Source organism: Sceloporus occidentalis, unplaced genomic scaffold (genome assembly GCF_023333645.1).
Source record: "Sceloporus occidentalis isolate IW3139 unplaced genomic scaffold, rSceOcc1.0.p SCAF_45, whole genome shotgun sequence".
NCBI lineage: Eukaryota > Metazoa > Chordata > Lepidosauria > Squamata > Phrynosomatidae > Sceloporus > Sceloporus occidentalis.
This window is the reverse complement of record NW_028317025.1, coordinates 793,455-808,171: the sequence shown is the minus strand read 5'-3', so window position 1 is coordinate 808,171 and position 14,717 is coordinate 793,455. Positions and strand designations below refer to the sequence as shown.

General features: G+C 40.7%; 1 protein-coding gene across 2 annotated transcripts; it reads right to left on the bottom strand.

Moving 5' to 3' along the window:
- Window positions 1–488: 488 nt before the first annotated feature.
- On the bottom strand, window positions 489–8,634 carry LOC149289418 (amino-terminal enhancer of split). Of its 2 annotated transcripts, none has more exons than XM_089490628.1 (7): window positions 8,602–8,634; window positions 7,933–8,030; window positions 6,611–6,674; window positions 3,780–3,824; window positions 1,606–1,668; window positions 1,021–1,095; window positions 489–698 (listed from the first exon to the last, which is right to left on the bottom strand). In XM_089490628.1, the coding sequence occupies exons 1-7, from the start codon at window positions 8,632–8,634 to the stop codon at window positions 489–491; spliced, it is 588 nt and encodes a 195-aa protein (XP_089346754.1). The 2 variants fall into 2 exon arrangements, with proteins under 2 accessions (XP_089346754.1, XP_089346755.1); XM_089490629.1 differs by having other exon boundaries at window positions 489–695.
- Window positions 8,635–14,717: the final 6,083 nt, after the last annotated feature.

The following is a 14,717-nucleotide window of genomic DNA, read 5'->3' as shown; positions in this document are numbered from 1 at the left end:
TGTTGCTTTGGCTGCAGGTGACCTACAAAAGGAAACATTAACTCTTTAAAAGACCAGTTGGATGTGCTTTGTTTTGCAAAGGCACATGAACTCATCTGTTGCTAAATAATGTACTTTCTGTTGGGGCTTGTGCTGGTTCAGGGACATGTTATTCAGATCTACTAAATCAAGCATACTAAAAAACAAAGTAAAATTAGGGTGGGAGATGTAAATTATACATAAATCAGGGAGGTTTGTGCTTTCAGTAAAAGTATAATCAGCTGATTTACAATACAGTTCGCAGTATGTTCCATATATATGTATATACATACACCATCAAGTTTCATATGAATTAACCCCATGGCTGCCAGTCCCTTGCTCACACAACTCCTAGGCTACCAGAGGCTCCTCCAGTGCATGTTGGGATAATGCTGTGCAGTGCCAAAGCACTTGGCAGGGCTAGGTTTACTGCTGCGCTGCACCTTTATCCAGCCAACTTCTGTTCTCGCTTAATCTGACTTGTCACCCTCATCGTCAGGCCGTGAGTCACCGTCATGGCCATTCTTGTCTTCTTTGGGGAGATGACCTTGGGAGCCCAGTGCAGAGAGGGAGAGGAGGCCGCTGCTGGCACTAACTGGCGCCTGCAATCCCACTGGCAAAGGAGTGAGAGGGAGGGCCAGGGCCTGGAGCTGGGACAGCTGGTGCACTTGAAGCTGCTGCTGTAGAAAAGGGGCACAAGAGAGGAAATGGGAAAAAAAAACATGTCAGACAAGAGTACGGGGGGGGGTTACTAAACCCAGTGGAAACCCTGTCCAATCAGGAACAGAGATCATAATCAAAAAAAGGATACAAAACATTATTTCAACTATAAAATGAACCCACAAAGAGGGGGATCAATGGCATACATCTGTTCCATCCAACACACTGATACAGAGAGACAATGAGCCTAGGATGTAGAAACCTGACCCGCCTCAATAGAGCAGGGTACCCATCCTTCCTCACTAATCAAACACACAACACTGTTACAGCGCTCTCACGTACACGGATGATGGAGTTCAGCTCCGGAGCAGTAACTTGCTTCGCCCGCTCTATGGCTCCCAGGACCTGTTGCTGGTGCTGGAAAAGAGGTCACGGGTCACGAACAAATGTCAGCTAAACACAGACATACCAGCCACTGGGCAACAGTCATGCATATCTGTCTTGTAATTGCCTAATCCAGTGACTGTTCTAGGCGAACACTGCCAAGCTAAAAATACATTACAAATTACCTAATGTCTGGCCTTCCCATGCATACACATGTACACTTTGAGTCACTCAGCAACATGCTTATTGAAAGAAATTAAACAATGGATGTGATCCGTAATACAAAAAAAAAAAAAAAAAAAAAAAAAGGAAGTTGGTGTATGCTATACCTGCATCAACATATTCACAAAACACCAGAAAAAATTCTAATATCAGAAAAATATCTATGATGGTCATAACGCTGTAAATATAGTTTAAGACTGATCAAATACAGTCTGAGGTTTGTGACAGGATTGAAAGGATAGATCAGACAAGCGAGTTTCAAATGCAAGAATAATTAATGTTCTGGAATGTGTTTTGACCCCTCTAATTAAGAAAACTTACCTCCTGCGAGAGATAAGGCAACACCTGTGCACAGATTCCATTAAGCCGCTTCACTATCTCAGCCTAACAGACAGGAAAGATGCAGAGGTTACACAAAAGAAAAAATCTGGACAGAAATAATCAAATTCATAGTACACCTGTTAGGGGAGGATTTGAAAAGTTTGGGGATCCCTTAAATAGGTCTTTCAGGGATATCATCAGAGTCCCATTGTAATCATTTACAGTAACCTAAATTTTGCATGCATTGGCATCAAAATGGATGGCAGACATTTCCAGCACAATGAACAGTTAACAGATCACTAGATGGTATATTTGTACACCAGTAAATTGAGGCAAGCACATACATATACATTATACTAAACTGATCGCTGTGGATTTAACTTTTGCTTCACCATTCAATAATGAAGGGCTTAACCGAGAATGCTTCTCCAGCATGAAGAGCTGAGCAGACCATGTATAATACATAATTTAATGTGAAGAGGCCAATGAAAGCCAAAATGTACATCTGGGGTTGTTGGTTCCTTCGTGCAGGGGAAAATTTCCATCGGTTCGGGGCATGATCAGACAGATCTGATGGAGATTTTTCCTCTGTGATGGCACATGAGGGCTACAACTGGAGATGCACTTTACGACAGGCTGTGAAGCGGCTGCCATTCTTGGTTGAGCGTCTCAAGTTTTTTTGTTTGTATGATAATTCAATGTGTAAAGAATTCTTGCTGGTTTAACTATACATTGTACAAAGCCAGTCAAAGCTCACCAGGTTTGGACCTTCATAATGTATGTGAAATCAAGGAGCTGGAACTTTTTAGTGAGCAAAAGATTATAAAATATATAATAAACTAGGCCTTTTGATTACATCATGTGGTTGCAGTAAACTCTTGGGTGTTTTTTTCATCCAGAGATGAGCAGGGCCTGATGCCTATTTCTACTGAAACAAAGATCTACACACTGCTCCCATGTATACAAGCAGCACAAACTTCCATAGTGCCTCACAACAAGAAGAAAAGTACACAAAATAGAAAAGTGAAGATGTGCACTAAAAATAATCAAATACTGTCTAACAGTAAAAACACTGTGTAAGATAGAAACGGAACTCCAAACTTAATGCAGCTTTTGTAGCAGGATCAGAACCTCACAAGGAAGAAAAAAAAAAAAGTGCACAGTGCAGTATTGTCTGTATCAGGAATAAGCACATATAGATGACAGATGTATTGCACTCACTCTTTCATGAGCAGCATACCACTCACTATATTCAGCACCTTAAGGCTCTCCCCACAAGGAATTCCCCTCTTACAGGTTTCAGAACATTCTATCCCAAGTTGTGGACCTGTGCATTCTATATAGAAACGGCTTGAAGGACAGAGATCCGGGTGACCCGTTGTTTTATGTACTTTTTTTATGTAATAAATTCTGTTTACTTGAAGGCTGCTCAGTTGCTGTATTCTGCATGAAGACAGGATGAATGTGACATCTCATATTCGATACAAAAGCCTGAGAGGTCTAATTGAAAGCACAGAATATAATGAAAGTGAGTGCAATAAATCTATATGTGCTTATTCCTGACACAGACAATACTGCACTATGCACTTTATTCTTTTTTTCTTCTTGTGAGGCTTTGATCCTTTGTGAAGGAGAACTGATCCTGCTACACAAGCGGAGATTGGTTTGGAGTGTCCGTTTTATCTTACACATTTAATTATTTTTTAGCAGACCTCTTTACTTTTCCATTTTGTACCTATTTGTACTAAATGTTGTAAAGTTGTGAGTGTAATAATTAGAATATAGAAAAATGGAGTAGTATGTAATATTTTTGTGCTTAGCCCCTGCAAGTCCCAAGTTCTCAGGGTGCATGCAGGGTCCAAACTTGTTCAGATTTCATTCATAGATTCAGTATCATGAGTGGCCTGTCTTCATCATCAAAGTAAATTAACAACTACATTTGAGTGTTTAGTTGGTGTCCCTCTACCTGGAACAGTGGAAGCCAGAAGCAGCCATTTTAGAAACGGCAGGTAAAACCTCGATTTTGCGTCAATGAGCTTGAGACACAATTCAGCTAGAACAAAGGCTTTCATTTGAACTTTATCCAATTAGATGATGCCAAATGTAAGGGAATACGTTATCTTTTAATTAACTCACCCATACCTCTTAGCAAAAAAGAAGAAAATGTTGCTCACCTGTTTGTGCATTTCAATATTTAGGCCATATGACATCTCGTAATACTATTAAGAAAAAAAAACACAAGAGTTTAAGAAACAGAAGCTAAGGCATATTTACAGAGGCATCGGCTCAATGCATGAAATTTCTAGTGGCCAAATGCCCACCATAACTAGAAATTAGGCTCTCAAACCAAGATAAGAAAGGCATATTATGCTAATACCACTGCAGTGTTTTGAACCCTTTCTAAATCTGAATATATAACTTCTAAAGCAAATTGATACAACTAAAAATTATACAAATATAACAAATAGCTTTACTGAGAGGTTGATATATAGGTTCCAAGCAAAAGTGGTAGAGGTTAAAACAGTAAGAGAACTTAAGCACGCATGGGATAGGCATATGGCTATTTTCATTCTAAGACGAAACCAAGGAAGAACTACCAAGCAGTTAGCCTTGGAGGCACTGAGCTGCCAGCTGTATCATAAGAAGAGAGTGGCAAAGATGGGTGCCAACATTTCCATAATATATGTCCTTGGGGCCCTATTAGAGAAATTTGCACTGTACATCTCCCTGTCAATGAATAATGCATCATCCTGTATTCACAGCAAAGGAGGACAGGGTTGAAAAATAACCACACAGAAAATAAGAACTACAGCACTTTGTAAATAACATCCTGATGATTATACTAAACCTACAACTTTTAACATGTCAGTGTTGGCAAGAAACAGTTAAAATGCTATCTCCTCTGTCTGCTAAGCACCCTCCCTCTTCCTGCCCCCCTAGAGTCTGACCTCTTTGTCTTACAAGTCCCAGAAAGATATTTAGGCAGATTTACACCCTGCCCTGGCCCTCTCAACCCCCCCCCCCCAACCAACCACCAGTAACAAGCAGCTGTCTGGCAGAATGAATGAATGGCATAACCTCAAAAGAGAGGGATTAGCCAGGAGACCTGTTGAGGGGAAAATAAAAAGGAGTGGTGGGAGGGCAAGAGGGAAGGGGGGCAGATGAGGACTGTTTTTTTTTTTTTGGCAAGCCGCTCTAAACAGCTCAACCACCAGTAATTCTTCCAAGTCTTGGAAAGAGATTAAAATGTTTTAATCGGACCAATTTAACCTATTTCCATCCATAGGAGGAAATATTTCACTTAAAAATAAAAACACAATATTACAAAGAAAGAGAAAAATAATGATACATCGTGCCTACAGGAAGAGGGTTTTTATTTGTTTATGAATTTAAATGTCATGGTCCCCGGAGGTGGGTTTTAGGAGGAAGGGATCATTAAACTGTATACAAACAGGAAGGTTTCTGTGATTGCCCTCAGGGGTTAATGCGGAGTAGAAGCATTGCTGGCTGCTTAACCATCTGCAGCCACATTTTGGCAGTCATAATTAAACAGCTAATTGCCCTGAACAGTGGGAGTTCGGGGAGGGGATAAGGAGCATTCTCCAAGGGTATAAACAAAATAAAGCCTCCTAAATTAGTTGTACGGTTCAGCTTTAAGAGATGCCCATAAATGTGAAGCAGTGTCCTTCAGGCACTATATGGGCTTACACAAGGCACGCCTAAAGCCATTTGTAAATAGCTCACACTCCCAATTTCAGTGTATAACGTATAAGCGTTCCGAGTACTGCCGGATTCCATATAGCAAACTCCTTAAGGTTAAGATTTCGAACTTTTGAACTTCTGCATGCCATTCGTTGCTATGACGGAAAGGGGGAGGGGGGACCTGCAGGGATCTCTATAGAAGAATTAAATGTTGGTCCTTGAAATACAATTAAAAATATAACTTAGAGCAAAAGGATTCAGCCAGATAAAAATTCACACAATCTAGGAAGCATGTAAAAACACATACTGTACATTCCCCAGACTCAGGGGATAATGGCAGCATTTATTTGTCCTTTTATCCTACACAGTAACACGTCAGAAGATCACAATTCATGTTATCCTTACCAGAAAAATCTATACATTTAGGGCTTTGACAAACGAGTATAGAATTTAGTAGCTAATATAGTATTCTGAGGGACTAGGAAGTGGTAAGTTTGTTAAATAATACGTAAAATAGTTTATTGATCCTGCACTGCTTGGTTTAGTCAGGTCCTGAAACATTATCAATATTCACTATCCTCTACATGGGAAACCACCCCCCTCTTGTGTTTGAAATCAGGAAGGATTTTGTTCCCATGGTCTGGTCCACCGATCACTTTCACACAAACTGCCTTAAAGCAAAACACGCTGACTATGCGCCACTGCCACAAACGCATGTGTGTGTGTGTGTATATATATATATATATATACACAAAAAAAGAAGGGGTCTTAGTTTCACAACAACCACAAAACTTTGCACCCTAATCACTTTTCAGCCCATTTCTGAAACTGTTTGCTGGCAGATGTTATACTTTATTCAACAGATCTGTGAGCTATGTATGTAATGTACGTGAGTGACCTTTCGTCTCTGGTCCCTTTTTTTCTGCAGATTTTAACCTAGTTTTGATGAATTTACAAGACATATTAACCCATACGAAGGCAGCTCTCTGTAGCATATATAGCATATCTGACACAAACAGGGCAAGGGATCGACTGGAGTAAGCTGCTGTTTCCGTTGCCTAGTAGAAAGTATCAAACGCTCCAAACATAGTGGGATGTATTGGAAACATTGAATTTGATGGCAGTGAGCAACAGGTTCCAAGTGCCACAACAGCTGAAAAGTTAGTTCAGAATTATTTTTCTATCCAGTGGCTGCACATTAGAGTTAACGGTTTCCCTCATAAAATAAACAAACTGGACATCATTCTCTGGACATGGACAGCATCCAACCAGTTGCTAAATTTACATGCGTACAGATACTCACCATGACATAATGCCGCTGCATCTCAGATTTCTCACTGGCCAATTTATCACATTCCAGCTTCAGACTGAAAGGGAGACATTATCATCATCTTTTATTTATATAGCGTCAACAATTTACGCAGCGTTTAATACAATAAATATATTCAAGGGGTGTGACAAGACGAGAATTGACAGACTAAGACAAACAGATACATTAGTTGGAGAGAGCCCTGCTCGCAAGCTTACAATCTTGAGGGTAAGGTGGGTACGGAAATATGTGCGCATGAGGTGCTGCTGTCAGTCGTTCCTAGGGTTATTCGTAAAGTGATTATGGAAAGCAGTATTAGCCAGAGAGAATGCAGAGTGTATGCATTAAGTACAAGACCCACTGGGAGCCAAAGTTTAACTTCTTCGTGACACTGGGTTTTACTCCCCCTAAGTGACAGGTTCACCCATGATTCCCCTTTTCAATGTTTAGTATACATTGTAGTCTATAATTATGTAAATTATTATTATTACATTTAAAAAATGGCAATTTTATTTTGGTTTTTTTTTTCCACAAGTTAGAAGCCATTGATTTTTTTTTTTCCCGGAGATCACTGAGGTTTTTAAAAACCTCACGGGTGTCTCTTGGGACTGGGTGGTACCTCTGGGACATCACCCAGTATATTTTTTAATTTGGTAATCACTGCTGCTGATCACAAAGTGATTACCAAACAGGCCACCATTGCCCAGAGTTGCTGAGCGCAGTACCCGATCAGCCTGGAGGGGGGGCTCATCAGAGGACAGAGCCTCTGGAAACCTTTTTACATTTAATATTGTTTCCGGCAGTGTCAGGGCTGAGTCTGCCTGCAGAGATTGTCCGAACTTCTGTTTGGACATTGCCCATTATTATGGTCAGCGCCGTTACACTTTATCAGTCAGCAAGAAGGTAGCAATTCTGGCTCCTGCTGACAGGGGATACCTCAGTGGGGAAAAACCCCTGCAGGGGCAAAAACCACAGGGCATGCTGTTACATCCTCTGTCATCTGGATCATGTTTTAGAGGACGTAATAGTGCGTCCTGTGTCGCGAAGGTATGTGTGCGTGGAAAGTAGGAGGAGCAGTATAGCAGGAAGTAAATGCAGTCCATTGCATATGTGCGGTAACACGACACATGAAAAGCAGAATGTTTGCGATTTAAGAGAATAAGACAATGTTCTAAATGCATAGTAATCACCAGGGAAACAAAAGAAATGTTCCTGTTGATTATTTTTTTCTTTTCTTCCCAGGGGGCTCAAGGTGTGGCATGAGTAAAGATATAGCAGATAAATGTATAATGTGCAATACAGATAAACTGTCCTACCTGTGGTACTGTGCTTGCAGTAGCTGGAACTCATCTTTAATCCTATCACAGGAATCAGAGGTTGTGAATTTGAGCTGCTGGGGCAAGTGAGACGAGCCCTAGGAATAGAACAAATAATAATAATAATAAAAAAAGCAGATAAACCAAACAAACCCCTGTCCTACAAAAGCCAAACCGTGCTACTATCAGTACAATGAAGGAAGCACAGACGTCATCTCCTCTGAACAAATAAGCATTCACAGGAACAAACACAACCCACTGCTAAATATAACAAACATTTAAAAAAAACATTAAAAACACACGATATATATATATATATATAGATATACACACACACACACACACACGGCCCCCCATATTGTGTCCTGTATGTATTGTTATTGCTGTAGTTATCTGCATCTCTCACATATATACATAGAAGTATACACAATATACTAGAAACCAAAAATATAGAGCTAACCCTATCCACGAAGTTTTTGTTTTACAAAAATGCACCAAAACGTTATGTAGTCTCGCAGTTCTGGGAGATACCATTAAAACAGAAGCTACACACAGTGAGTGGGTTGATACACTGCATACGCATATCTACGTACGTGTGCATACAAGACAATTGAGATTATATATACACATATAATTATTACTACACGCATACATACTATAACGACTCACCGAGTGCCGGCTGCTGCTTTGGGGAAACATCATATCCCACCCGAGCCCCGGTCTGGCCTGATATTATCAGCCGGACTCAAAGCTCCCAGACCCGGCCTTTTCTAACTCGATACTCAGGCTCAGTATACACAGACCGGGCCTACTTGGAGCCTTTGCCCGGGTAAAGTACTATTAGATCTGTAAGGAGGCCCGCTCTGGTAACGGACAGTCCCGGTGCTAGGTTCCGTGCTCCCCCTGCCCTCAGGCCCCGACCTGTCCCAGATATGTCTCTCAGGTTGCGATCTGCCTGCTCTGGGATCCTTTTGTTTAATGGCGTCTGAAGCTAAACAAGCCCAGAGCTCCCCCTGCCGACCACCACCAGTGGTTGCGTGCGCGTCATTAAAGAAATACTAATGGTAAATGTGGCGCAATCTGCATTTAGACCATTGTCTCGAAATTGCTCAGTAAATTATTGCTTTACATATGTTTCCATGTTTTTTTTTTAACGCTAACAATAAAAGATAGTAGTAATAGTATAATTAATGACCTTAATATAAGCCCCCTTCTCTCAAATATATCACCTATAAAACAAATGTGAAGCGCAAAACTGGTGTATTTTTGCATATACTGATTGTAACATCTAAGAGGTACAGCTTTACTAGGTTTTTTGATATGACTGTAACTCATTGACAAATATGTAATAGACACACCTGGGAACTCTCAGGCTTTGTCTCCCAGTCTCAGGGTTGTTTCCCCAATCTCAGGGTCTCAGAGTCACACAGTCTGGAGCTGACCCATTCCTATTCTACATTGCTATGATCATATAATAGACTCCCAGTTGGTGCTTTTGCTCCTAGTATGTTACGGTTGATAAGTATACTTAAATAATGACAGATCAAGGTTTCCATGACAGGTATTAGAGCTGATTGGACCTTACTATTAGCCCTGGTCAGCGTGGCAGACAATTGTGACCTTTAAGTCAGCAGAACATTGTAACGCACTCATACTGATAGGCCAAAGCACCTCTGCAGAACATTTTATCAGAGAAACACTCTGCAAAGAACAGTGATCTTTAAAAATACAAGACTTTTAACCATTATAGAGTCATCACTATAGAGTATGTATGCATATACTTTGTATGTTCACACAAACCCAGACAACCAGTGTAAACCACTGATTTTTCCTAGCTACAGTTAAGCATACATTGAAATAGTAGGTTCCTGTCTCCCAGAGCTTGCAATTCAAATATATACTTCAGGACCGGATGAAATTAAATGTATCGGATATCTATATATGCAGTATATGTATGATATAGTGAAGATGATCTGGAAGCCTTGAATTGCTAGCAATGGATGTCTCATTAACATTGTGACCTGTGTGCAATGCAGTCACAGTGCTGCCCTCTGCAGGCCTTTTGCAAAGTACATTATTTAAACAATGCATGGCTAGAGCATTTGCTTAACCCGTTTAGTGCCGGGGTAAAGACGTTTTCCCCATTGGAGCCAACTTTTGCTACAGTTATAGTTTGCTCCCAAGTGTGGGTCGTACCGTATGACAGACTATGAACGGCTGTCTATTCTTGGTTGATTGTCTGATATTTGTTTGTATGATATTTTACCCTATGGGGATCTCTTGGGGTAAATCCAGACATAGACCTCATTGCTCTTGTAATAATGGCTCTCAGTTTTAGAAAACAAAATGTTTATGCCATGTCTGATGCCACAAAGTTTACTGAGTTGAAGACTTAAGTGGTTCTTCTTTAGGGGAGATCCGTCTCACCCAAGGCTTATGCCTGGGAGGGAAGGGGCTCAAGAAGACGAAAATTGGGGACTCGGCTTCCACTGTGGCCCTACCACGTTTGGAGTACCAATCACCCTTTTTTCACATGCACGGTAGTAGACGGACAAAGAGCACAACTCTTCAGGCTTTAAAAAAAATAAATCTGTGGAACAAAGCTGAGCAAGTACAAAAATATGTAAGCCATGTAGAACTGTAACTTAAGGGAATTCAAATAAATTTGAGACAGAAAAAAGAAATTGGTAGATAACAAATATGTATTTTATTCAGAGAACCCTATGGACTATGTATTCTGCAATAAGTATAATTATAAGTATCCCTATAAAAAGGCTCTGCTTACCCTACTTTAATATTTCTGTTATTTAACTCCTTCATGACAATTGACGGCCCGGGCACGTCACCCGAAAACGAAGGGTTAACGACAACTGACGTGCCAGGACCGTCATGACTTTAAACGGGTGCAGAAAGCGATCTACGTTCGCTTTCTGCACCCAAACGGTGTTGCTGTAATGCCTCGACCTCGAGGCATTCAGCAACACCACGATCGGCACTAGGGGCCATGTCTGGCCCCTCCCCGGGGCGTCAACATCCGCCATACGAACGGGCGTACGCCCGTTTTAAAAGAGTTTAGGAGGCGATCAACGATCACCTTATGAGAAAAGGGTGTGGCACCTGGGTGGAGTATTTATTCAAGGCCCCTAGAACTAGCATGCATGGTAACACATAAATTAATTTTAACACTCACCTCCTCTACACTTACATGTTCTTTCTCATGCTCCTCTTCTCCCCCTTCCAGGCACCACTAAGCCTAGGCTCACCCTGACACTCCAACACCACATACTGACACACAAACTCATTATCAAACACATATCTCCTATTACTATATACATCACTATACAATGAGCCAGACATTGATGGTAGTGTAGTATAACCCCCATTACTATATGCTAAGCCAGACATTGACATTGTAGGCCTCTGCCCATGAAGCATCCTGGCTGTACCCTTAACACCCCCCCCGAATGTCGTTCTGAATAAAAAAAGACCTCCAAATTCCATCCTCAACAAATGGAAGGGAAATAAAATTCATTGCTCAAAAACGAACACACCAAAAACTCGCCGTGCACATGTCTACTATATATGTATTTATATATAATGTAAATGGGTGAAGCCGTATTAGTCCAGTAGACACGATGTCAAAAACAGAGTATTGCAGAGTATGCAGTGATACCTTTTTTATTGGACTAACATAATATTTAAAAGAGAAGCTTTCGAGAGTTATCCTCCCTTCATTAGGTCCGAAGCAATACCGATCAACATGATAGAGGTTAGAACTTAAAACAAGTGATGGTATTAGAGAAGGGCAGGGGTTGGGTTGAGTGGGGTGTCATAAATAATAGGTCTGGAGGTGAGAAATGCAGAGAGGTAGAGAGATAACCAAGGGACAGAACAAATTTAACCTAGGGAAACCAATAACCACAGTAAAATATCAAAGATAATAACAGCAGTTAGACACACATCGGACGTTTAGATGAAGTTCATATGAAGTTCTAGTAGTGTGTAAGGAAACCAGAATCCACATTAAGTCCCTCTTTTATGGTGTTGAAATGCGTTATCATTTTCATCTCAAATGTTTTTCTTTCCTGAGAGTCTCTGAAATTTCCTTTGAGTACTTTCATTTTTAGGTTTTGGATGGAGTGATTATTCTGTGTGAAATGATGTCCTACCGGGTGTAATATTGTTCTTCCTCATGATTTTTGATGGAGCAGGTTCTGTGCAGGTTCATTCTAAGGTGCAACTTAAGCCCCGTTTCCCCAATGTAGCACCCTTTGTCACAGGCAGAACATTGTATCATGTAGACCATGTTTGCAGATGTACATGAGTAAGAGTTCTTGATGCTGAATGTTTTGTTGCTGTGACTGGCTGTGTTACTGTCACATATATGTTGGCAAAGTTTGCAGCGAGATTTGTTGCATGGTACAGTGCCATTCTGTGTATGCTCCTGTTCTGGGGCCGGTTTGCTGCGCACTAATCTTTTCCTCAGGTTTGGTGGTTACTTAAATGCCAGTATTGGGGGCTGAGGGAATATTAGTTTCAGTATGGGGTCTTGTGAGAGTATCGGCTGTAGGTCTAGAAGCCTTTCCCGTGGTGTTCTTACAGCAGATTTAATTTTTTGGGATATTGTTTTTTCCTTGTAGCCCTTCCTCTGAAATGACTCTGCCAGCGCGCCCAGGTGTTTATCTCGGTCCTGAGTGTCAGAGCAAATACGGTGGTATCTGATGGCTTTGCTGTAAATGACACCTTGTTTAGTGTGTTTGGGATGAAAGCTTGAATTGTGAAGGTAGCTGCACCTGTCTGTGGGTTTTATATAAACGGAAGAGTGAAGAAAGCCAGAGGTGACAGTTATGGCGCAGCCCAGGAAGCTCACACTGTGTTTTGAGAAATTCATTTTGAGTTTTATTGATGGGTGGAATGAATTGAACAATTCGTGGAATTTTAAAAGGTTTTCTTCTCCTTCTGTCCATATTATGAAGACGTTGTCGATGTAACGATAATAATTATGTGGTTTGTGGGGGTGAGTGGCTAGGAATCTCTGTTCCAAGTCAGCCATGAAAAGATTGGCATATTGCTGTGACATTTTGGTGCCCATGGCTGTCCCGGTCATTTGCAGGTAGTTAGTGTGGTAGCAATTGAAATAGTTGTGTGTCAGTATAAATTCTATGAGTTTGGCGATGGTTTCACTATCATATTTTTGTGTAGCATTGTGGGAGGAGAGGAATTTAATACAGGCCTCAATACCATCTTTATGGGGGATGTTGCTATATAAAGACTCCACAACCATGGTAGCAAGTATTGTATTGGCAGGTAGGTTACTAACTTGGCTCAGTTTATTAAGAAAATCAGTGGTGTCCTGTATAAAGCTCTCAGTGTTGATAACTAGGGGCTTAAGAATGTTTTCTATAAGGCCAGATATAGATTCAGTAAGAGTTCCCATACCAGCATAGTGATCACAGTGTGATCGGTACAGGGGGATCGTGGGGAGTAGAGTAAGAAACCATGCTGAAAAAAGTAATGGAGAAAAAAAAAACGGTTAGTCACTTAAAAAAAAAAAAATCATTAAAAAATACAAAAAATATATATAATTTTTTTTAAAAAAAAAACACCTTACATCCCATTGCCCTAGCGCAACATCTACCCAGTATAACCCTCCTACCTCCGTTCACAGCCCCCAAACCCGTTAAGCCATAAGCATAAAAATTCTACAAAAAATGTACACATTACAGTATGTTTCCTATAAGTGCTGGGAAAGTATGGAAAACCTATATAAATTAGGTATTTCTGAAATCAGGACACCTGAATTGATAAACTTGATGGGGATTTTCCATCACTTTACCTCATTTTGTGAGGATTCAGAGGGAAAATAAAAAAAAAATTAGGTGTTTTTTTCTATTTTTTACTAAATTTCTCATTCTACATTTTCAGCTAATCATCCAACTATGGTATCAAAAGAAAGCGCTATCTCTCCTTGAAAAAACAATACATAGTTTACATGGGTACACTATTCACAGGAAAAGAGAATAATCGCTGAACCAACATAGCGCAAAAATGGCAAAATTGCTCCGGGACTTGAGCTACCAAAAACCCCTTTTTTTTTGAAGAGGTTAAATTTCATAAGTACTCATCAATACAAATTTTTCATGGGGGGGTGTGTCAATATTCTTGTTCCGGCTTTCTGAGAATGGACACTGGAATTCTGGAATTCAATTTTCCTGAGGTAATGAAATACAACTTAAGATCAAACCCCTCTGCTTAATGCCCAAATTTGTTTTAAGAGCAATTATTATTATTAGTGTCGCCTTGGCTGGGCTTGCCCAATAGGCCAAAAGTTACCTGTCCATGCCTGTAAGCACACAGATAGGCCCTGAGGTATTGTGGTATTACTACACCGAGTCACTGAAAATGATTGAAGAACACCGCCCTACAACATATATAACATGAATTAAGTACTTTCTATCGATTTACAAGCTCAATGTTTATCTTTGGGGATTGCCACACATCGTTTGCACAGCAAAACGCTCACACTAGGTGCACTGTACAAGGTTACAGGAATGACAACTGGTACTCATTCTTCAGAAGTCTAAGGCCAGTGAATGACTTGGCTTGTAGGCTCAGGCGTTAGGCCTTGGTCCCATGGTAACAGTGAGTTACAGCGCCCACCAAATGTTTACCCATAATTCTCATCGGCCACACCTCAGCTCCAACAGGAATAGTGCAACCAAACATGATGTGTTGTCGAGCTCCACACTGCGCACATCGGCTGTGCCTGATTGGGCAGACGTGCT

What these genes read in the sequence shown, in the direction of transcription:
- LOC149289418 (XM_089490628.1), bottom strand. Translation starts at nt 8,634, where the DNA reads ATGATGTTTCCCCAAAGCAGCAGCCGGCACTCG. An exon ending in AAAGCAGCAGCCGGCACTCG is followed by an intron (nt 8,031 to 8,601) that starts GTGAGTCGTTAT and finishes TTCTATTCCTAG; the next exon opens with GGCTCGTCTCACTTGCCCCA. An exon ending in TGCCTTATCTCTCGCAGGAG is followed by an intron (nt 1,096 to 1,605) that starts GTAAGTTTTCTT and finishes CCTCTTTTCCAG; the next exon opens with CACCAGCAACAGGTCCTGGG.